Source organism: Python bivittatus, unplaced genomic scaffold, assembly GCF_059951505.1.
Source record: "Python bivittatus isolate LINGU-HERP-01145 unplaced genomic scaffold, Pbiv_v1 ctg000610_np1212, whole genome shotgun sequence".
Classification (NCBI taxonomy): domain Eukaryota; kingdom Metazoa; phylum Chordata; class Lepidosauria; order Squamata; family Pythonidae; genus Python; species Python bivittatus.
This window is the reverse complement of record NW_028277088.1, coordinates 42,847,445-42,871,052: the sequence shown is the minus strand read 5'-3', so window position 1 is coordinate 42,871,052 and position 23,608 is coordinate 42,847,445. Positions and strand designations below refer to the sequence as shown.

Genomic DNA, 23,608 nt, shown 5'->3' with positions numbered 1-23,608 from the left:
TTCAGTATTATGTATGAAGAGGCCCATTCCACTGTCACATACTGAATAGTGTAGATTTAGACTAGAGACATGGTTAGAATTCTGTTCCATTTTGAAGCTCATTAGTCATTAAGTCACACTATTACAAATCACAGCTTACAGATCACAGTGGCTTGACATTACACAACATAACCTTAACCCTGGGTCAGTCAATGTCTCTCCTTATTAACATAATTCACAAGGTAGCTGAGAGGATAAAAAATGATCAGGGAACGAGAGACCCTGGGTCCCATCCTAAGCTTCTGGGAAAGATAGGATTAAAAAAAAACAGTGAAATTGTGGATTTATCCAGTAACAGTTTGGTTAAATTTAAATTCTGTTTTAAGCAATTGTGGATTGTTTTAAGTAGCATCTGCATAGTTATCAGATTTCTAACTTGAGCATTAGAATGTATTTTGTGCACAGTAAGCAAACTTTGACTCTGTAAATTTTATCTTTTTTTTAACCTGTTAAACTATTATGTTTCCTCTGTAGCATTGTGATAATTGTAGTTAGGGGGGCTACTGAGAATTCATTGGCTGCATCTGCACCTAATGAAGAGCAAATACTCCTAGCTTATTTAGGGTGACTTTGAATAAGCAGTATGTAAACAGTTCAGCTGAGCAGGTTAAAATTAATAAGGAAGGGATAGTTTATCATGACATCCAAATCCTATGTCTTTCTTGCTGTTAAAATAAAGCAAGATTTGTAAGCCAATACTAATTTGTGAGTTACTGCTGACTGTTCTGGTCTTTTTATTATTTCTTTATATTTTATTAAATTTATAAGCCACTCAACTCCATTGCACAACTCTGGGTGGTGTACAATATACAAGATTTAAAATGAAATGATCCACACAATACAATAAAAAAGGATAATGCAGAGAAAACTGCCACCATCTTACAGGTCAGACAGCCTACAAGGGGCCCACTATTCAGTCTAGCCCAAGGTCTGTGAAAAGAGCTAGATCTTAAGGGCTCATATAAAAAAAAAGTCAAGGTGGGGTCTCTACAAATTTCTAGGGAGATTTTATTCCAGAGGGCAGGCAGTACAATAAAAATTGCTCTCTCTATATATATATACCATATTTACCAAGATAAAGCAGAACACATTTTTATTTAGTAATTAGGTAACATTTACATGATACACTCAGTGGGAGGAGGTCCAAACTGTCTCTCTGCAGCTCTATTTCCATGCTCTTTTGCATAACTGATTACATTCAGTCACGAGTGAAACTGCCGATAGCTTGTCTCTGCAAATAGACTTCCTCCAACTGGTTTGTTCAGCATCAGCTGACGTCAGTTACATCAGGCTCGTGATTGGAGAAAGCCTGTTTGCAGAGACAAGCTATTTCACTCGTGATTGGAGGCTAGTGATAGGAGGAAGCCTGTTTGCAGAGACAAAGTATGGGCAATTTCGCAGCCGCGCGGTTCTCTCCTCGGCTTACTTCCTTGCATAAGACGCCCTTCAATTTTTAGTGTAATGATTTTAGAAAAAAGTATTGTCTTATAGACGGAAAAATACGGTATATAGTAACAATACAATGGAGTCTTTAATACTAAGTAACTAGCTTAAGATCGAAACTTTTATCATATAACAAGTACTTCGATGCAATTCGCAGCCATTCTTGTTTCAATGTCATATTCAATTTTGGATGAAAAAGTCATATAATTCTATGCTTGTAACACTGATATTCTAATTTGTAATTAATATTGATAGAATATTTTTTTCTTCTCTTCTGTATTCTCAACACTCCAAGCTATCTAAATAATACAATGCTAATAATCTCCAATTAACATTGTATAAACATCACCATATTGAAACAATATACTGCATAAAGTATCAAGATTTATAACAATATAATAAGAAAAGAAAAGAAAAACAAACAGAGTGCTAGTAGGCTGCATTGTTTGCATGCCTGTCCTAGGAGGTCTGAAAATATGGATTTTGATTGCTACCTGAATATATGGATGTATAACTCAACTTGGAGATTGCTTTTTAGCTTGGTCACATTTAATAAAAACTTATTTCATAAAATAAAAGAAGACTAGACTGGGAGATTAGATTGTGAAATTCCTATAAAATGGGGATTTATGGGCTGTAAAGATTGAGATGATTTTTTTTTTAATCCATTCAATTGTGTCCCATTCTCAGAGACTGCCTGGACAAGTCCCTGCAGATTTCTTGGCAAAGGTTTTTTTCAGAAATGGTTTGCCATTGCCTCCTTTCTAGGGCTGAGAGAGAGTGACTGGCCCAAGTTCATCCAGCTGGCTTTGTGCCTAGGCAGGACTAGAAGTCACAATCTCCCAGTTTCTAGCCTGATGCTTTAACCACTACAGCAAACTGGCTCTGAAATTCCTATAAAGTGGGGATTTATGGGCTGTAAAGATCAAGATGACTATTAGATAGCACAAAAGAGTTAGGTCATCTAGTGGTCATCTGTAGTTTTGCAGTCTAGATATAGTAGAATGGAAAAATGCTCAACATCAGTATTTGATAGCAGTGCTCTGTTCTGCAATATATTTATATGTTTAAGCTAAATCTAAGAAATCCTAATTTTAATGTGTTACTGTACCCCTTATGGGACCCAGGAAGTGGGCCTTCTCTGTTATAGTGCCTGCCCTCTGGAATGTGCCCCCCTCCTTTGAAATCGCTCTTCCCTTTTGTATTGTAGTTAAGATTCATCTATGTTGCTAGACTAGGTAGTTTTCTCAGGAAAGCTACTGGAAAACTGCCATGTGAAAAAGGCATAATATACAGAAAAAAATTATATGTATGCCTATTTGTAAAAAAGATGTATACATGCAGATTCCAGGTGAGAATGTATCTAGAAGTAGAATAGTGAGTATAAAAGAGCACCTTTAATTATTGCATAGAAAAGGACATTTTATTCATCTGCACCTCTCTTAAGATCTAATTAATGTTTGACCTTGCTCTGCATTTACCCATCCTATTTATAGCTGAAATTTGTAAAGAAACAATTTTGATACCAATAAAACAGAACTGCAAAGAATAACATTTTGCTTCATTTATGAGGGGTATTTTATTTAATATATGTGATTGTGCTGTTACTTGCTTGTTATATTTTAAGCTATGTGATTTCACAGTGACTTTGAAGATTTTATTGAAGTATTGCTTTTAACATTGGGTAAGCCAGCTTTATTCTAAATGACTATTTGGGAGCAAAATATCATGCTCTTCATTATACTCCCACAGGTGCTTCTTCCTTGTGAGCTGTGAAGTGAGAGCATGAGAGTTGTATGCACCAGTGTGCTTTACATTCATTGTATACCCCAGGAACCTTGGGTTATTATATGTTTTGTCATAGATGAATAATTTGTTCATTTTCATAGAGAAGACATTCTAATGAAAACTTTACTGTAGATGGGCTCCAGCTGCATACAACTGTTGCTAACACAGATAGAATAACAGATACAATAACTTGAATGTGTTAGATTTTAATGAGGAAATTAAGATTATTGTACTGTGCTCCCTTAACTGGATGTCAACTTCCATTTAGAGCAATGACACTTTTTTTCTGAATAAAGAGTGCATTATGCTATTACAAGCTATGATGCAGGTATTCTCTGACAATCTATGAGAGCAGTAAAAAGTTAAATTCTATTTTTATTATTTAAAGAGGTTTCATATTATCTAAGTTCCACTTTTTCCTATGCTTATTGTACTTTATGTTTCTTCCAGAGAAAACCCTCTGTCATGGAGATGTACAGAGAACTAGGACTCCCACCGAAACAGAAAATTTCAATATTTCGAGTGTCACCTAATGCTATCATTAAGCCAGGTAATGTTAACAAGGCAGAGAACCAGGAGTATAAATTTGCATAATATTCTCCCTTATGAGTAAAAGCTACTGAGGAGAAGAATAACCATTTGCTGATCCACTATTCTTCTACTCAAAAAATAATACATCCCATGTAAGTAAAAGATCAGAATTAAAAGCAACTCATTCTCCAGAGAAAAACCATTATTATCATTATGTTGGGTGCTCATTATATTTATTTGAAATAACCTTGAGATGAAGTGAAGTGACTTATTTTTTAAAAATAATAAATTGGCTAAAGCAGAAATCATTTTTTCTATTTATTTTAAACATGGCTTATAGCCGATATTAACTTATTTGTGGTTTTTGCTGACTGACTGAATTATGGTCTTGGACAGGAAGGTAAATCCATAAAAGTTAATACATTAGAGAAAAAAAAAAACAGATCACAAGGGGAACCAAATAGAAGCCCCTTCTAATTAGTACTGAAAATAAATGCTTTCATACTTTTGAGAAGATAGCAGAAAAATAATTTTCAGTGATACGATATACTTTTTTAAATATACTATTAATCCTCTTTTTGAATTGGAACATTGTGTGTGTATGTGCCTTAAAATCAGTGTTGACTTCTGACAGCTGCTTGGATAAGTCCCTGGAGTTTTCTTGGCAAAATTTCAGAAGTAGTTCACCGTTGCCTGCTTCCTAGGGCTGAGGGAGAGTGACTGGCCCACAGTCACCCAGCTGGCTTTGTGCCTAAGATGGAATTAAAACTCACAGTCTCCCAGTTTCTAGCCTTAACCACTACACCAAACTGGCTCTTGGAACATGATATGTTAATAATATAGTTCTTTTGTGTATCCTTGATTGGTGGCTGCACTTTATTTGTCATCAAGTATAATACTGAATTATGGAAGTATATGTACAGTATTGTGACCAGTTCACCCAGCATGAAAACCATATAACTGGGATCAAGTCATCAATTTAATTGCAAAGAGACTGTTGGAAGAAAGACTAAGAGGGAGTATGTTGCACAGAAATTGAGGATAACAATTGAATGAGAAGAACAAGAGGTTTGTTTAAGAAAATTACAGAAATAAAGGGAAACTTTCTTGCAAAAACAGGCATGATAAAAGACAAAGAAGGCAAACATATATCAGAGAAAGAGCATGTAAAGATGAGATGGTGTGAATATACAGGAGACTGGCACAAAAGATCCCCATATCAACTGATGTGTAAAGGTTTAACTACTAAGTGGAGCCAGACATTCTGGAATGTGAAATTAAATGGGTCCTAGAAAATATTCCTAACAATGAATCTGCAGGAGTTGATGAAACACCAGCTGAACTGTTTAAAATCTTGCAAGGTGATGTATTTAGAGAAAAAAAAAAACAGCAGTGCACAAGATTCTGGAAAAGGTCAGTATGTATTTTAATACCAAAAAATGCTAAAGAATGCCCAGACTATTGAACAGTTGCACTTATCTCACATGCAAGTAAGTAATGCTTAAAATTTTGCAATTGAGACTTCAACAATATATGGAACAAGAACTGCTAGATGAACAAGCTGGATTCAGAAAAGTTAGAAATGTCAGAGGTTACACTGTGTATATCCAGTGGATAATGGAAAAAGCAAGGGAGTTCCAGGAAGACACTTATCTTTCATTTTTCATTAGGCAAAGGCTTTTTAAATCACAACAAATTGTGAATAGCCCTTAAAACCGTTTCATTTTCCTATTAAAGAATTGGTGTGATGGCCTGGAGGCAACAAGTAGAATAGAATATGAAACAACTAAATGGTTCAGAATTGGGAAAAGTGTGTCAAGTTTGTATACTGTTGCCTAGTTTATTTAATTTATATGCAGAATGATAAATGCTGGACTAGAAATAGAAATAGCAATTAAAACCACTGAGAGACACAACTTTAGATTTGTTGATGATACCACTTTGTTGGCTGGAAATGAAGAGGATTTAAGGAATCTTATGTTGAAGGTGAAAGAAGAGAGTACAAAAGGTGGTCTACTCAATATTTTTTGGGGAAAAAGAACCCTAATGTGTCAATAGGCAATGCCAACCCAATGCAAATACGCGGAGAAGAAATTGAAGCGATAACAAACTGATATTCCTAGGCTCAAAAATTTACAGGGATGGTGATTATAGCCATGAAATAAAAAGATGTTTGCTACTAGGGAGAAAGACTATGGCAAATATTGGCAAAATATTAAAGTGCAAAGACGTTAACGATATGTACTGCAAGGCTGTGGTTTTCCCAGTTGCAGCATATAATTATGAACATTGGATTATCAGAAAAGCTAACTGAAAAAAAATTAGATGCTCTTGAATTATGATGCTGGAGAAAATTGTTAAGAATATATTAGAGTACAAGAAGAGCTATCATTTAGAATTAGATGAAGTAAATCCAGACTGTTCATTGGAAGCATTCATAATGAAGCTAAAGCTTAAATATTTCAATACTTATTGTGAAAGGAAGAATCACTGGAGAAGATGCTTGGAAAGATCAAAGGCAGTCAAAAAAGAGGTCAACAGAAGACATGTGACTACATAATATCACTGATGATACAGGCATGAATTTACTCAAAGAAGCAATTGCTGATAGTCCTGGTGAACTGATGTCCGTAGGGTCACAAAGATTCAGAAGTGACTGAACAACAGCAACAAAATTGGAAGCCATGCTATATATCAAGTACTGTATTTTCTAGAAGTACAACTGTTTTTTCAAAAGGTTTTTTGAAAGAATAGTTAGGCTATGGTGTCTTTGACATATGAATTAGAATTTAGAATATCAATCTAGTTTTATTAACAATAAGATAAATCTCTTGTACCATAGTTTTTTTATGTATGTCTCTCTTTGAAATCATAGTGTAACCATGCTTAACTGGCTTAACTATAGTGTACCCATAGCATAACCAGCTTAAATATTTGCTGCATTTACACACACATTACATATGTTAATATGATTTATTGTGATGTTCATGAACCACAGTGAGCTTTGTGTTCATGTGCTCCTCTCTCCTCTTTCCTTGCTTTTGTTTTCAGTTCATCTTGGCCTCCCATGCCATCCTAGTGAGAATCATAGCTAACATGTGCTATGATTGGTTTCAGACAAATCAGATGCATAATTTATAGTATGCAGTTAGTTTGTAACTTAAACTAATTAGGATTAACTGTAATTTGGAGTCAGCGACAAGATGACAAACTGCAATTAATTGCAAGCAGTGACCTCTGACCCCCTTCTCCTGGCTGTTTTCTGTGTCTTAGCACATCGGTGCTACATCTTAGCCCGCAGGTCTATATCTGCCCTCAAAAACCTTGGGTATGGCCCTAAAAGTCTTTGAAAAAATTGGCACAAAATTTACCTTTTGGTGCCATAAGAAAACAATTATAAGCGGAATCATCAGGTTGCCCATAAATAAGTGAGATGCAATTCTTTGCCGTAGCTCTATCTACTATTAGAATGTGGGCCCCATTATGGAAAAAAAATAATTAGACTAGACTCATGTCATAATATACCGTAACAAGATTTTTTATACTTTTCTCAAAATATGGTAGCTATAATAGATATGTGTAACTGCGGCTGATATTAAGTACTAAGTAGTTTGGTTAATTCATTATTCAGTCTTCAAAGTTGTAGCCAGACACTAATGGTTTCCTGTGTGATTTTTCTTTTTTAGCTAAATTGTTTCTCTCTTCACTTATTTTAAGGTACACCCCTATATGCAGCTCATTTCCGCCCTGGGCAACACGTGGACATCACTGCAAAAACGTCAGTTCCACCTCTATTTCTTTATGTCCTAAGAAATTTTAACTAAGTCTTTGCTATTTTTAATTAAAATATTGATAGGGTGTTCTTCATGCAATCCTAACAGTGAATTGCATAAAAATACATGTTAAATACACTAATAGGGTTATATAAATACAATAATGAACCTGCTGCTGGAAATCACACTTCTACTTTGAGACAAAGTGGTGCTGAGTTAGTTCTGTGATGGGAGTCTCTGGAGTAAGGCAACATCAGCTGCAGCACTGAGAGATAAAGCAAGGTAGTTTATCTATGTCCTTTCTCATTATATAGCATATTCTTCTATTTCAAATGATGGTTCTTCTTTATGAAACAGCCTTCGTAGCATAACTACTATTAAATCAACAGGCCTGGTCTTTAAAGTATTTTTTCTATCATGCTGATCATTTCTTAACAAAATTCTTTTCCATAGCCTTGGCTGCCATCTTAAAGCTTTTGATTTTAGATAGTAAATCTTTGTCTGGGTTGTATTACTTTGAACACATTACTGCTTGTGAGTTGGTACAAAACAAATCCATGTATGAAGAGAGAGAAGGATTCTGACTTTCTGTTGTTGTTGTTGTTATGCCATTCAAATCAACCTTGGCTCCCGATGACTACATGGGCAAGTCCCTGCAGTTTACTTGGCAACATTTTTTGGAAGTGGTTTGCCATTGCCTTCTTCCTAAGGCTGAGAGAGTGACTGGCCCAAAGTCACCCAGTTTCTAGCCCAATGCCTTTAACCGTTATACCAAACTGGCTCTTGTTCTGATTCTCTACCCAACATGTTTGTTAGTTTATTTATTTATATTTCAAATTTAGTCACCGCCCATCTCACTCAGATGCAGGGGTTGTGGTTTCTGTTATTTTTTTTAAAAATACAGAACAAAATTTACTTAAGAACTCCCCCACCTTCAGTTTGATTTATAAGTTAATACCTTTGTTTTGAAATGGCACAGCTCAAAATTAGAGATGTACTGTGTCACTAAGATATAGGCCTGTTGTATTTGCTCAACTTTGTCTTCTTTATCTGTTTTCTTTATTTCATCTTTGTAACTTACCAGTGGTAGAAAACTAAGAAAGCCACTGGATTTGTTATTCAGTTTCTGGTCTGTTTTCTAACTGATACAGTGATGACCTGATCAGTTAAATAAATTATTCAGACTCCTTAGCTTTACCAGGAAAAGAACTGTATTGTTCTTATGGAAGAAGCTCAAGTAGATTGTCATTCAAAGCATTATATATTTAACTTTTTTAAAGACCAGAATTAATTTCAAGTTCTGTATTGCAAAATAGAATTCCACATGCTAATAAATGGGTGTAGTTTGGGCATTATCTCCAATGAGGTGGAACACACAAATGCAAGATTTACTCCAAATTTATGCCTTACATATGGAGAATAGAGTTGAAAAAGTGTCTAAAAAGGTCTGAAGGTCTCCAAGTCCATTCACTCTTTTTTGTTGCTTATTTTTTTCATGATGTATAAAAATATGTCCACGCTATGAATTTATTACATTGAAAGGATCCATAAGAGAGACAGTGTATGCACCACAGAAATAACCAGCAGTCACAGGCTATTAAGAGCTGAAGCTTTCCATTTCCTTATTCTTAGAACTTGTTAAAATCTGAAGCAGACACAGGAAGAAAAACGGTTCCCAGAGTGCTACCACTTATATGTATGCAATTTGTTGTGATGAAATTGCTTTTCGATTTTATCCCATCAAAGGCACTTTTAAGGACTATGTGGATAATTCCCATCTTTGCTGTTTTATATAAAGGGCATCTAGATAAAATGCTGAAATGGACACTTAGTCCTGTGTCACCAGGGATTATACTGCTTGATTGAAGTTGACAGAGCTGTGGTCAGCGATCCAAGACTAAATGTGGTTGCTTCAAGTTTTGGCTTTCCTGATACTCTCTAGTTCTGGGTTACCTCTGTACTTTTTGGTGGTAACCAGTCCTTCTTTCCACCTTTGATATGTGTGTTTTTTGTTTTTAGATGTCCATTAGCTGAATGAAGATTCCTCTAAACATTCTCCTTTAAAATAATGTATTTCTTTAAAGAAATACATATTTAATTAGTGTATTGGTATGTTGAGCAAATTCCAAGTTTTCAAGCCCCATTGCTAACTCTTAAAGAGATTATTATGAACTCCAAAAAGCTCCAGGGATTTTGAAGTTAACTAATCATGTTGAGGTGGGTAACCCTCCCTCCCCCCCACACACACTTTTCAGGGGCATCCACCCTGATTGTGCTGTCATGGATTTGTCTTTTATTTTTCTTTTTAAAAAGTAAGAGATCATAGGTGGGAGTTTCTAAAAAAGGATATACTAAAAGCAAAATTGCAAACAATTCCAGTAAGGAAAAAAATAGGGGGTGACAGAAGATATTTGGCAACAAAAAGTGAATGAACATCTAAAAACAAAAAATGCACATATTGAAGGTGAAAAGATGGACTGGTTACCACCAAAAAGTACAGACAGGTAACCCAGAACTAGAGAGTATCAGGAAAGTTAAAACCTAGGATGAGCTGAATTAGAGATGGATGCCAGGATCAGCTGAACAAGCTTTTTTAAGTATGTTAAAAATAAAAGTGTACGAGTTCCACATTACAGATGGTAATGTTCTAACACATAACAAATAAAAGATTGAGATCAATTCCTCCTTTGATTCAGTTTTCTCATGATTCAGTCTAGAGTCCTGTAGCCTTCAACATTTTTATTAATATTTTATTTTTAGTAACACTTTGGATCTCTTCAGATCTTATAAATTTTTCATATTAATAACTAGTACGAAGCGGTAGAAAGAATGCTTATCAAATGTGTAGATTACGTCAAGTTGGGAGTGATAGCTAACACTTTGGAAGACAACATTCAAAATTATATAGTTATTGGCATTTTAGAACCCTTAATACCCACTGTAACATTTTTACAAATAATTTTTAAGTCTGTACCATTTCTGATCCTAATTTCACTGTTGAAATAATTGAGATTGGGAGTCTTGAAGGCCTTCTCCTGACTTTTTTGTTGTTGCTGGATGAGTTTACATCTGTTTGGGTCACTGGTTAAGACAAATTATTGTTATGATCATGCTGGAAGCTAGAAGGGAATGTGAATCTCTGTTGTTATTGTCTGTATACTTTTGGATTGATTTGTGGGATTGGGTGTATTGTTTTGCAATGGTTTGCTCCTAATTCATTGAGAGGCTCAAGGGGAGAAGTGTACAAAACATATTGGGTCAAAATGACATCACCAGTAATGTTCTATTGTAATGTCTGAATGGCCTATTCTGACTTCCCCATGAGTCTTCTAACCTCTAAACTGGATGTTCCGTGAAATATGTAAATGGAACAACTTATTTCAGGTTGAGATCGCTGCCAGTAAGGTTAGAGAAAAGCGATTCTGGCATCAGAACACTTCTAATGAGGTCAAAATGGGACAGTGCCATATAAGAATTGTATATAGCTCTGCTCAAAAAGTGGTGCTGTATGGCTGTTGTTCTATCTGTTGAGATGTTGCTTGCAGAGTCTTCCAAGGGTTTATTGGTATTTCCATGCTACAATATTTGTAACAGTTACAGAATGTCTAATCCCAAGCAGAAGCATTCCATATAGCAAGATTTTAATGCAGGTCCTAGTTGTCAGTAGTATGGTTTCCTTTTTTTCATCTAAATCAGAAATAGAAGCTGATAAATGGAGTATACTTCAGTTTTTAAAAGATACATTTAAATTCTAATGCCTAATGTTCCCATAACTGGAGTTTCCTGGTCAGATTACAACATTCCTTTAAAATATTTAGTTTTATTATGGTCCTGGGCCAGTCTAAAATAAATCCAAATTAAAACATAAAATTCCAAATAATGAGTAGTGACAAGAACAGTAGTATAAAAAATGGTGAAACCTGTATATGGCTGACTAATAAAGAAATAAGACAAAACTGAAAATAAATAATCAGCTTGTTTGGTTAAAAAAAGACATCTAAAAGCTGCTGTTATTTTATAATGAATACTACAAATGACAAAACAGTATTTAGTTTTATTTTTAATTAGCCATATATAGGTTTCACAGCAATATTCCATGAAAATCTTATGCTGAATGTGCAACCTATATGACCATTCTACTGGAAAATAGGGAAAGTTATCAGTTTGGTTATGATGGCTGGTGTGGGTCTTCCGGGCTGTGTGGCCGTGTTCTTGAAGTTTTGTTTCCTAACGTTTCGCCAGCACCTGTGACTGGCATCTTCAGAGTGCAGGAGCACAGACAGGAGCAGTTCACAGACATAACCAGTTTGGTTATGGTTATCTCAAAATTATTTATTTTGGCTTTGTTTGCTTTCAGAATTGGCAAAGGCTTCCAGGGAGTCATGAAAAGATGGGGATTTTCTGGCCAGCCTGCTTCCCATGGCCAAACTAAAACACACAGACGACCTGGATCAATTTCTAGTTCTGTAAGTTTTCTTATTATATGTATTATTTTGATCAGTACAGAGAAGATACATATTGAAGGCATACTCTGAACGTGGACATCTTGGTCAAATCAAAACTTTTGTAAGTTATACACTGGGACTCTACAAGTTGATAGTGATACAGATTCTCAGTCAATTTAATCACATTAGTACAGAGAAGATACATATTGAAGGCATACTCTGAACGTGGACATCTTGGTCAAATCAAAACTTTTGTAAGTTATACACTGGGACTCTACAAGTTGATAGTGATACAGATTCTCAGTCAATTTAATCACATTTCTTGAAAATTGCATAGAATTGCTATAGGGAACCTCTCTATATGTGTAATTATCTGGGAGTAACCCCCTTTGAACAAACAGGGACATACCTCTCAATAAATGCATATGCTTTTATAAGTAGTCCTCGACTTACAACCACAATTGGGACCAGAATTTCTGTTGCTAAGTGATGTGGTCATAAAGTGAGATGTCACGTGACCGCATCGCTTAGTGACAGCAATCCCAACACTCCTCATTGCCATTGTTAAGTGAATTCCACTGGTTGTTAGCCAAGGACGCACCCTAATCCAAGCCATTCTGGGCTTGGTCCCTCCTAGCCTTGAGCCTCAGTAAGGTATGGGGCTCTCTCCAACTCTCCCCACCCCTCTATCTCCCCTCCAACTCTGCCCTTTTGGCTGCCTTGCAGGCAGCCCCAGAACTGTGCAGCTCTGGGGCTGCTTGCCATGCTATGGTTCAGGGGCTTCTTGGCCTTCCTTCCCCTTTCACTTGCTCGCATGCACCAGTGCCCTCCTTTGCTCACCTGCATGCATGCACCACATCCTCCTTCACTCACATGTACCATGCCCTCCTTCCCCCTTCACTTTGTGGTGCATTTGCAAGCAAGCAAAAGGGGAAGGAGGGAGTGTTGCGTGTGTGCAAGTGAGTGAAGGGGGAAGGAGGGAGCTGGTGTGTGCGAGCAAGGGAAGGAAGGCACAGTGCATGGGTGCAAGTGAGTGAAGGGGGAAGAAGGGCATTGGTGTGTACGTGCGAGTGAAGGGGGGAAGAAGAATGTGATGCATGCAAGCGAGAAAAGGCCGGGGTGGGTGGGGGAGACTTACCTGAACAACTTGTGACCTCCCCTGCCAGCTTCCCCATTGACTTTGCTTGTGGGATGCCAGCAGGGAAGGTTGCAAATGGCAATCACGTGATCGCGGGGTGCTTGGCAACTGGTCGTAAGTGTGAACGGATTGCCAAGCACCCAGATCTTGATCATGAGACCACAGGGGCTCTCCAGTTGCTGTAACTTTGGGGACCAGACATAAGTCCATTTTTTCAGCACTGTTGTAACGAGTGGTTGTAACTGAAGGGCTACCTGTACTAAGTCTGCTGCACTGCCAAGTGTCAGTTTGGATTGCAGCAAGATATAAACATAATAAGCAAACCCACACAGTAGTATACATGTTGAGTGATTGTGAAATAATTGTTTTATTTATTTATTTATTAAATTTATGTAGCCACCCATCTATCTCACTTGCATGTAACTATGGGCGGCATACACAATTAAAACAAAACTAAACAATCAATATAATTTATCCATTAAAACAGTTAAAAACAATTAAAAACTATATGAACAAAAGATAGGGAAGAATGCAATCAAACTCATACCAGCCATTTAATGGACTACACTTCCATGGGATCCCCAGACCCGATGACAAAATAAAATTTTGAGAGCCTTCCAGAAGGCCAACAAGGTTGGGGCCAACCTCACCTCAGGGGGGATGATGTTCCAAAGGCCGAGTGCCACTGCAGAAAAGGCTCTCCTCCTGGACCCCGCCAAACAAAGCTCCTTGGCTGACAAGACCCGCAAGGTTTGATATCTAATCCTAGCCTTTTGCCCTTGTGAGTGTCCATAGAGGGATATTTCCATGATATATGTCTAACTTTACTTTGATATTTTTGAGACAGGGTGTTGCAAAGGTCTTCAAGGGAACGAAAATGCCAGGAAAATTAGGGAACTTCTTCCGGACAGTTAAGGGTCTAAAGGTAAGTTTGCCTGGGAATATCTCATCTGATTTGATGAATTAACTTCTGGATGCAGAAGATCTTCCATGTAATAGTAAAGTTTGCATAGTCCTCTCAAGAAATACAAAAGAATCAGTTGATGGGGACCCTGTCACCAGGGATGAGAAATGAAGCCTTGCCTTCTCAGAAGGACAAAAGCATTACAGTACTTCAGAGTTAGAGAAGGTCCTTCTCAAACCTCTCTTTGCCAGTGTGGCTAACTGATGGAGCCCAGAAATAAAGACACAAGAACTTCTGACATGGCCATCTTGTCTAAGCATAGATTATGCTATAAAAGAGTGTCCACCACCAGCCTTTTAAACAAATTAAATGGTATACAGCTCTCTGTATAAGTTTAATAATCCCTGATCAGATCTAGTCATGAGATCTATCTGCAAATTTGAATGCAGAAAGATTTTTAATTGCTACAGGATGCATGTAGAAGCTGTTATTTCTGCCAAGTGTTGCAAAGTTCTTACTGAAAGGGGATACAAACTTCTGAGCCCTGCCATATTTACAGATTCAAAACAAGAAAACAATAAACAACAACTACACAACTGTTTTTATTGCTATGCAAAGAGGCTATGTAGCTGTCTTTTTCTTCTGTTCTTATTCAAAGAGAGTTCCTCATAAAAGATGTTGTGTATTTTACTTAAAAAATAAAGTATAAGTCAGTAGCAACATATGTTAATTCCTACTGGGTAATTTCAATCTTCCAGATATGGCAAGTCAATGTGAAGCACAATATCTTGTATGTACATGGAAGTGTTCCTGGTCATCAGAATTGCTTAGTAAAGGTAAGTTTGGTACTTAGGCTTGAACAATGAATGGCTTACAAAGTACTGAATTTGTCTCTTCAGTATTATATACGATCCTTTGTCACAGGGACTTCTGTTTGTTTTATACTGTTACGTTAGAAAAAGCTTCTGAAATATTACTAAAAAACTGTGGAAACCCTCTCACCAGTCAGGTAAGAGCTTTGCAGAGACCGTCATTTGCTCCAAGTGTTATAAATACATGCACATGCACAAACCATTAATAACATATCTTTACTTAAAAGCTGCAGTGGTTGAATTCGCATACAAAGCACAGTTTGCACTGTGCAAGGCACATTAATGAGGTATCGTTTTCCTTTTAGCATGTTAAGAGTCTTGCTTTCTGACTCTTCTTTAGAGAACAATAAGTCAGAGTTCCTAGTTTGCATATGATATATAAACTACAATTGAAGCCCTTGGGTTTTTGTTAGCTACCCCACTGGCAGGGAGAGCCACAGTGAAACATTGAATTGCGTGTACCAGTCCACTGCTTATTCATAGGCAAGCCAGAATCCTTTCCAGTTCTAGTCTCCCTTTATTTGCAAAACTTGGCCAATTAAGACATTATGGTGTTTAATCAGTATTAAAGCATGAACCCCCCCCCCCAAATTAGAAGTTCCTTAGTAGCTCTCCACAAGTAAATGTCACAGCCTTATATAGGGAAAGTTATCACTTTCTACCAGATACTTATTACACCATATATACATGACCTAGCTCCTGGATTATTTATTTAATGGATTTATAGGGCTGCCCAACTCAGACAATGACTGTGTGACATACAACAAAAACAAGCAAAAGATATCCATGCAACATTAAAAAAACAATCCAGTACACCCAATCCTCTTTTAGTGACCACCTCGGTTAGCGACCATTTGCAAATAAGACAGTAATAAAAAAATCATTTTCCAACCAATGCATGCATTTATGACCAAATTTCATACACCTGACAACAACATGCCAGAGTGAGAGTAACACTGGTGTAGCTGTATGAGAGAACTTTTATCTGAATGAGATGGCAGCAACCAATGATCTTTGCAGCATCTCGCTCTCTTTCAGTCACGTGTTCACTTAGTGACCATTTCGCTTAACAACCTGGTCATTGGAATGGAACTTGATTGCTAAACAAGGAGCGAGTGTATATAAAATATAAAGGCCATTGTCCACGTGATATTGTTCCCTTAATTTTCACAAAGCACTGTAATTTTGTAGGAAATTCCTCTCACACTGCAAAGTTCTGGGATTGTTTGGAATGAGTGGACAGAGGCTCCTACCTCTTCGGATATGTAAAATGGCAAACTGATCAGAGCAGGGTGCCAAAAATCAGTATGTTAAATGATATCACAGAGACACCTTTGATTCAGCTGAAAAAGGAAAAAAAAATAATACTCCAGTCTGGACAATAACTTGCTTACTAGTTTAACATACTGGTTAATCTTTTTAGCATAATTCTTTATGGACAAACATGGTTGCCCTTATGGGGATTAATAGTTTCTCCAGAAATTCTATTTAACGCCAATAGTTTGATGGTATTTCAAGCTGAGGGTGAAAGAGTTTGGGCAACCAATAATAGTGCTGGCTTTAGAGATAAAGACCACAATCCATAAGATTTCTTCACTTGCAGTCATGAATCTTCATAAATTGAGCACAATTTCTTATTAGAAACTGCTATCTTTTTAAAGGTCCTGGCAACTTAGTGTAGAATCTGCAGGAAAAGCCAATAGATTTATTTACACACCGCTCTAGGTTGTAGCAAATATTCATTTAAACAGGTTCATATTTTATGGAATAAATACAGGAACAGGATGTTGTGGTTGTTCAATTAGACATTAGTCTGTTGAGACTTCTGTTGCCTGTAGATTTTGCTCCAGTTGACAAAATTCATATTTTTTTCTATGTAAATACTCCCTTAAAATTCAACTTGTTTAGTCTAATAATGCACATTTCCTTTTTGATATATGCATAAAATCATTTTTATTTATTACCTTCCACATTCAATAAAAATATTCTCCTAAATCAGAGTTTAAGATTCAGTGCAGACTATAGTTGGGCAGGTGCTGAACATAAAATGAAAATAACACACAGCCTTGCCTCCAGGCTTACGGCCTGAAAAAGAAGACGCAGAAAAGGATGGAGAGAGAACACAAAGGTGGGTCACCTGCTTGGCAATGCCTGAAAACAGACATGAATTCTTGATGGCCTCATCCTGTTTGCTGTTCTGTTTTTAGGAAATGGCTGTTTGGCACATAATGGTCTTGAGCATAATTACTGTGGCCTCTGCGATTACAATAGACACTGTTCTTGCTGGGAGAGATAGGAATAGAAATTAATCTGTTTCTCTCTTTTTATTGGCTGATGATTGGGCCAGGCTCATCTTCAGTGCATAGTCTTCTTCTGGCTAACTGAAAGACTAGAATGACCTTCCCCTTTCTGTTGTAGCAATTATAACTCTTTTAATGCAATATTATTATTTAACGTAGGGACTTTGACTGGGCTTGGTTATTAAGTTCTCTATGCAATATCAAAGGCTCTGTGGTGTACTTATCAAACAATAGCCAGGATCTAAATTCTATCATGTTAACAACTGTAATGTGATGCTTATACCCTAGTATGGCCAATGCTTCTAATCCAGGAGTTGGCAGTCTCTCTCTGTTCTGGAGCTGTATTTCTTTTAAACTGCCTTTGAGGGGCTTGGTGGTGGTAAGATGGCAACATCACCATAAGGGGGAGTTGGAAATTCCAGATCTTCTCTGGCTCTGGGGCAGGTATGCCAAATAGGTATCTTAAGCACCTAGCAGAAGCTTTACATATTTATTTTTTCTTATTTCCACTTTTTGTCCCCTCTACCCAAAGAAGGGTGAAAATACACTGTACAAAATAGAGTGCCATCAAATCTAGGCATTCTGCTGGTGAGTTTCAGTAAAATTATCTCAAAGGCGCTTGGGGTGGGGGACGATGGGTTGTCCACCTTTGCTCTACTCCAAATATTTTGAAGACTGTGCTCAACTCCAAAATGATTTGGAAGAAGTGCTTTGGATCTCGCCTGAGCACCGAATCTCTCTCCTACTGATTGAAGCATGCATATCTTTTTTCTGTTTCCATGTGAACCAAAAGCAGCCCCTCTTTTCTTTAATGCAACTCTTAGAGAAGCTGCATCCTGTGCTAGGCTTGTGCAGAAGTATGCACAGCCCTAGAAAGCGTCATTAAAACTTTCTGATGCTTTAAAAATGAGCAGATATTCAATCACATGCATATTTGTGGACTACAGTCTTGTTCAGCGGTCCCACTTATACTCAGTATTATTATAAGATTATTGTAGCTGACTAGTATTATCTGCTGTCTCGTGAAGGTGATTGCTGAAATGGTGACATTTGGTAGCCTTTCTGAAAAGATGATGCAGAGGAGCCAGGAGAGGCTCTCGGAGGAAGTTTTTGTGTAATTGTGCTGCCATAGAGGAAGAAGTCGGAACCTGATTGTGTGGTCATGTGGACAGAGACTCTGGTCTCCTGTACCTGTAAGAATATGGCTTACTTCTTTTTTACTTAGAATGAAGTGTGAATTTTTCTATTGTGGCCTAGTGGGCAAGGTGGCTAAGGTGGCTAAGGTTTGTTCAACATTTTTTTTTTAAACTTAATTCCACTTCATATGTAAACTAAGGCCACTAGAGTTTTTGATAACAAAACCCCATAAAGCAATTATTTATACTTCCAATTCCATGTTACTCTTAGCCAATAGTTCATTTTTATGCATGAATTGCCAGTCTGCAGGAATGGTTAAGTTCTTGATGTAGATCCAGGGAGACTCAGATTCAAGTTCAGTCTCAGCCACAGAAACTCTGAGTGATTTTTGTCCAATCACTCTCTCTTGGCCCAACCTACCTCCCAGGGTGATAGTTGGAAAAAAATGGAGGAGAGAGTGCTGTGTGGCCTACCTTGAGGCAGTATATAATCCTGAACAAGTAAATAAATAAGAAATTAATCCAATAAGTCTGGATCTTAAGCTAATATTTTTAATAAAGGCTCCTTTCCTTTCCTTTCCTTTCCTTTCCTTTCCTTTCCTTTCCTTTCCTTTCCTTTCCTTTCCTTTCCTTTCCTTTCCTTTCCTTTCCTTTCCTTTCCTTTCCTCTTTTTTCTTTTTTCTTTTTTCTTTTTTCTTTTTTCTTTTTTCTTTTTTCTTTTTGCTGGAGGCTTTATTATCAGGTAGGTATAAAAACAGTGCACTGATGTCATCTTTAGTTGCTTGGCAACCATTAAGCCAGTGTGCATCTTGACAGATGCACATTTTTAGAAGGCATTCTTCTCAGTAAGCTGAAAATAACTTAAATGAATAGCACCAAGGTCTTTCTGAAAATTTAAAATAAAAAAAAAAAGACTTGAACATTAATATATCTTTAAGTAGTATGTGGTTTCATGTTCAGCCATGCATCATATCACCTGAATAACAGAAAAAGCTATGTAATTTTTTTTTACTTAAGAGTTTTGTTTTGCTGTTTTTTGTGTAAATAAAGTGAAATTTATAATAAACAAATATATTAATTACCTTCTTGGTTCATAATCTTTATAATCTCATAATCCTTACAATAAGGATTATTATTAATCCTTTTAAAATAAATAGGTGGCATATAAATGTACGAATGTACCAAATAAAATGTTTGAGCACAGTATAGTGAAGGCCAAGATGCAAACTTCAAACTAATGAACTGTAAAACTTTGACATTATTTTTATATTTTATGAAGAATGAGAGTGTTAATCCTTGCTCAGCAACATTCTTTTGATTCTGTGCTGCATTCTCATAGCTGGATGAAACAGAATAAAAAACAGAAACAGAATAAAAGCTGAATAAAAAGTGTGCTTGTGTCAGTGCTATAGCTTAAATTTCACTGAAAGATAAATTTGTCATCTGAATATCTCACGTAGGAAAACTGTTTTGAAAATGTTTCATTTATCCTCGATTGTGACAGCATTGGACATTGTCCCCTGATTTGACAAGACACCACAGCGTATATATGATACAAGGCTGGGTCTCCTCAGGTCATAATTGGGATGTGATTATAAAAATAAAAAAATAAAAATAAAATATCTAAGGCATGAGGTAGTTAAACAGTGAATTGTAGCTAACAAAGTTACAAGTTAGTGTAGGCCAGTGTTGTCCAAACCTGGCCACTTTAAGATGAGTGGACTTCAACTCCCAGAATTCCCCAGCCAGCCATGCTGGCTGGGGAGTTCTGGGAGTTGAAGTCCACTCATCTTAAAGTGGCCAAGTTTGGACAACACTGGTGTAGGCAGTAGGTAAGGAAATATGTGTTTGAAAGGCACACAAGTCGCTTGGGAGAACTTCTTCACTTGAACAGGCTGCTCAGCACCCAAAAGCAATCAATCAGTCTTGTAGAAACAAATTCTGTGCTCAACCGCCATAGCCTTTTGGTGATCTGTGATATTTTTGCTGAGAAGGAAATGCTTTTCCTTGCTGCATAGGTATCTTCCACGTTTTTATATATTCCTAAAAATGGTTTGGTACAGCCTGGCGCTTTTGTTGAACTGCAGTACGAGCTGTGATTTCACTTGTTACCCAAACATGCAGTTTGTCACATTGCTCAAGTTATTTTTACTTATTCTGCTCTGTGGAATTTTGTGGTTCACACTTGACAGGTTTGCTTTCAACAGCGCACAGTTTTGTACGTCTGTTTCTCCAGGTACCTTGGGAGCGTTAATTTTCCATTCTGCAACAGCATGGTATGAACCCAGTAATCTTTCCCAGATGCTGATGTCTCATTTCCAAAGATATACCTGCTGTTTGGATTTTATTTTAGGAGACACACCAACTTCAAGAACACATGCCTGAAGGCAGACCTTGCCCTCTTCTATGTGTTTTTCCTTTGCCCTGGAAAGGTAATCTGGTGGGATATTCTGTTATGCGTGGTCTGATGGCTCCGTGACAGGTGCCCATTCTATAGACATGCATTGCTTCTTTCTTGAAGATGATTTCCTGGCTCTTTCCTCTAGGAGTTGAACTTAATCTTCAGTCATCTTATCAGGAAAGGATTGAGGTCATTTGGATGCAGTCGTGTTTGTCTTGTTCTGCTTCTGCTTTTGATTACCAGTTTGTTTTCTCTGGGGGTTGTCAAACATTTGTGGCTTTTACTCTCCCTGTGGATATTCAAGATTTTACGTTCTTTTCTATTTTTAATCTTATCATATCACTAATTAATAGAAGAAGTACACATGCAAACATCTTAACAATATAGTGTGTCCCCCAAATGAATAATTATATATATATGTTTTAAAAAGCCTGGAAAGTTATGTTATAAATAGAACAGTTGAAAAAAGGTGGTCCATTTTGCTCAAAGCTCTGCTTCTGTGCTCTTTCATTGAAAAAGCATAATTCAGACTCTAGCAGACCACAGACATTATTGATCCATTGCTGCAAGTCAAGCGTCCGGTAGATTCCTTCTTCCAATTGCTGTAGCATAATTCCTTTAGCCAGCCTCTACCTCCATGCCCCAAATATCCACAGTTCCTGAGTTCTTGTTAGATTCAAAATGTAGGGATGTAACTAAGACGAACATATGTGTGTTTTAGTAATTAATCCAGAGTCATATTAACAATTCTGTTGATTTCAGTCTGAAATGTGGCAATCGTAGATCAAGTCTCAACCTTATGAGTTAATATTCCAACTTCTGAATTGCATCTATAAGATGATTGCAACTAACTTGTATGAAACACTTTTTGAGGTATCCAGTGTGTATCAAACAATATTTCATGGTTGTATTAACCTTATTTTAAGATCATAGGAAGCTAACTGCACATTATTTAAAGCAGCCTTCCGTTGGTTTACCAGAATAAAACATTCAAGTTTATTATTCCAGAAAAATTTAAATCCCACAGTGTCAATAGCGTAGGCATGGTCTTTCATAAAGGTTTTGGCTAACAGGCAGCACCTCAGCAGCTGTGAGATAAACAGAAGGATCAGGTTTCCAGTGATGTTCAGCTTTTTCAGTTCAGTGGTGTGTGTGTGTTTAAATCCACTTAGCCCATTGGGAATTTGAACGGAGAATTTAGATGGCAGCAACATGTTGGATTGAGGGTCCCTTTTTACAGGAGGACTGGAAAATATTCTGACATGGGCTATACTAGGCATTTTGTTCATAATCCTTTGAGTAGCTGTCTGAGGACAACAGGCAGGATATAGAATATTTGTAATTTTATTAAATGTAACTCTGCAGTTCAGGAAACATGATACTGGGATATTACTTTTTATAAAAATGTGTAACTTTTTAACAGTATCATGTCCAGGCTTTTAAAGATGCCTTGTATTTAAAAATAGATTAATCACTTTGAATTAACTGATTTTTTCCATATTACAATTTTCATAAATAAAAGTTTGATTTTTAATCATTGATTATCTTGTTACTGATGACAGGTAAAAAATAAAGGCAATAATACACATTTAAAGGACAGTTAATCCCTATTATATTGAGGATGTTTTATGTGGAATTTTTCTGTGCTTTCTTTTCAACTCCTCTTGTTCTTATGTTCTAGGTCAGTGATACAATTTTACCAGTTTACCAAGATGCCCTTAAGAATTCACCATTTCCAACCTTTTTTGCTGATTCCGAAGAGCTGCCCGATGAACTATATGACGAGGAGCTTTTCCAGTTCACCGAACCCTCCATCACATTCTCTGAGTCCTGAGGAACTAATAGTGATTCTCTCTTCAGTCTGGAGAACTAAGCAAAGAGCCCTCACTGAAGAGTCCTCTGACTTCCATTAGATGGTGCCCACATAATCCTGGATCATTACCGTCAAGCAAGTTTTGATTTCCAGACCCAGAACCATTAAAATAAAAATAGTTCTGTCTACTGGAGAGAAGCTACCAGATGATAAATTATCATTAGCGTGTTAGCACATTAAGATGATTTACATAATAAACAAGTATTTTTTTTTTCACTTTGTCAGTAATTCAGAAATATCTGATAGTTTACACATTTCCTATTGTGCATTACTGCAAAGCCATCTGTCTTTTCATGAGACCTATAAAAATCCTATAGTCTTTTCCTGGTTCAACAGACCACATCCAAAAGCTGAAAGGAAATGGAAATGGCAGGCATCCATAATTGCCTAAAATATTATGAAATTGATGTACAAATTAAATCAGAATCTGTGTCAATGAACTCAATGGGGCTTGCTTCTGATTAACATGCATATCCTGGTTTTGCTTTGAAAGGAAAAAAAAGGTAATATGTGGAATGCCTCTTAAAGTTTACATCTGCTTTCAAATGAAGCCATATTTTAATTTTTGCACCACGTGCTTAATGTTGCTGAAAAACCAACAAAATCCCTCAAATATGAAAATTGCTTTGAAATCATTGATATGATTCTATAGCCATTTCATCCCCAGTCAGTCATAGGGTCACCCAACTATAGTTGTGGTGATTTAAACCTGCTTTCTTGCTGAGGTAGCTGTATCTTGAAGGTTGAATAATGCTATAAGATGCTAGAAATCCCTTCTGAAGAAACAACTTAAGTCTGCTCTGTAATAGTCTCTTTGTTCTGTATGAGCGGAATGTGCTTTATACTGTAGGAATCTATCCAGAACACCTCACTTGAATTCAGCAGTCTTAACAATTCCCAATACTTCCAACTTTTCAGCTAAAGTTATTGCCCTGATAGAGCCTTCTGCTATAAAGGAATATGGA

The 23,608-nt window shown here is 36.8% G+C and overlaps 1 protein-coding gene across 1 annotated transcript in view; it reads left to right on the top strand.

The window, feature by feature from the left end:
• The window catches only part of MRPL3 (mitochondrial ribosomal protein L3), a 33,085-nt gene extending 10,226 nt beyond the window's left edge, over positions 1 to 22,859 (top strand). The window contains exons 5-10 of the mRNA XM_007433545.4: positions 3,721 to 3,820; positions 7,519 to 7,579; positions 11,932 to 12,040; positions 14,005 to 14,082; positions 14,820 to 14,897; positions 22,452 to 22,859. Of these exons, the coding sequence (XP_007433607.1) occupies positions 3,721 to 3,820; positions 7,519 to 7,579; positions 11,932 to 12,040; positions 14,005 to 14,082; positions 14,820 to 14,897; positions 22,452 to 22,604 (579 nt within the window). The 3' untranslated portion in view covers positions 22,605 to 22,859. The remainder of the gene's footprint in view (positions 1 to 3,720; positions 3,821 to 7,518; positions 7,580 to 11,931; positions 12,041 to 14,004; positions 14,083 to 14,819; positions 14,898 to 22,451) is intronic.
• The last annotated feature ends 749 nt before the right edge of the window (positions 22,860 to 23,608 follow it).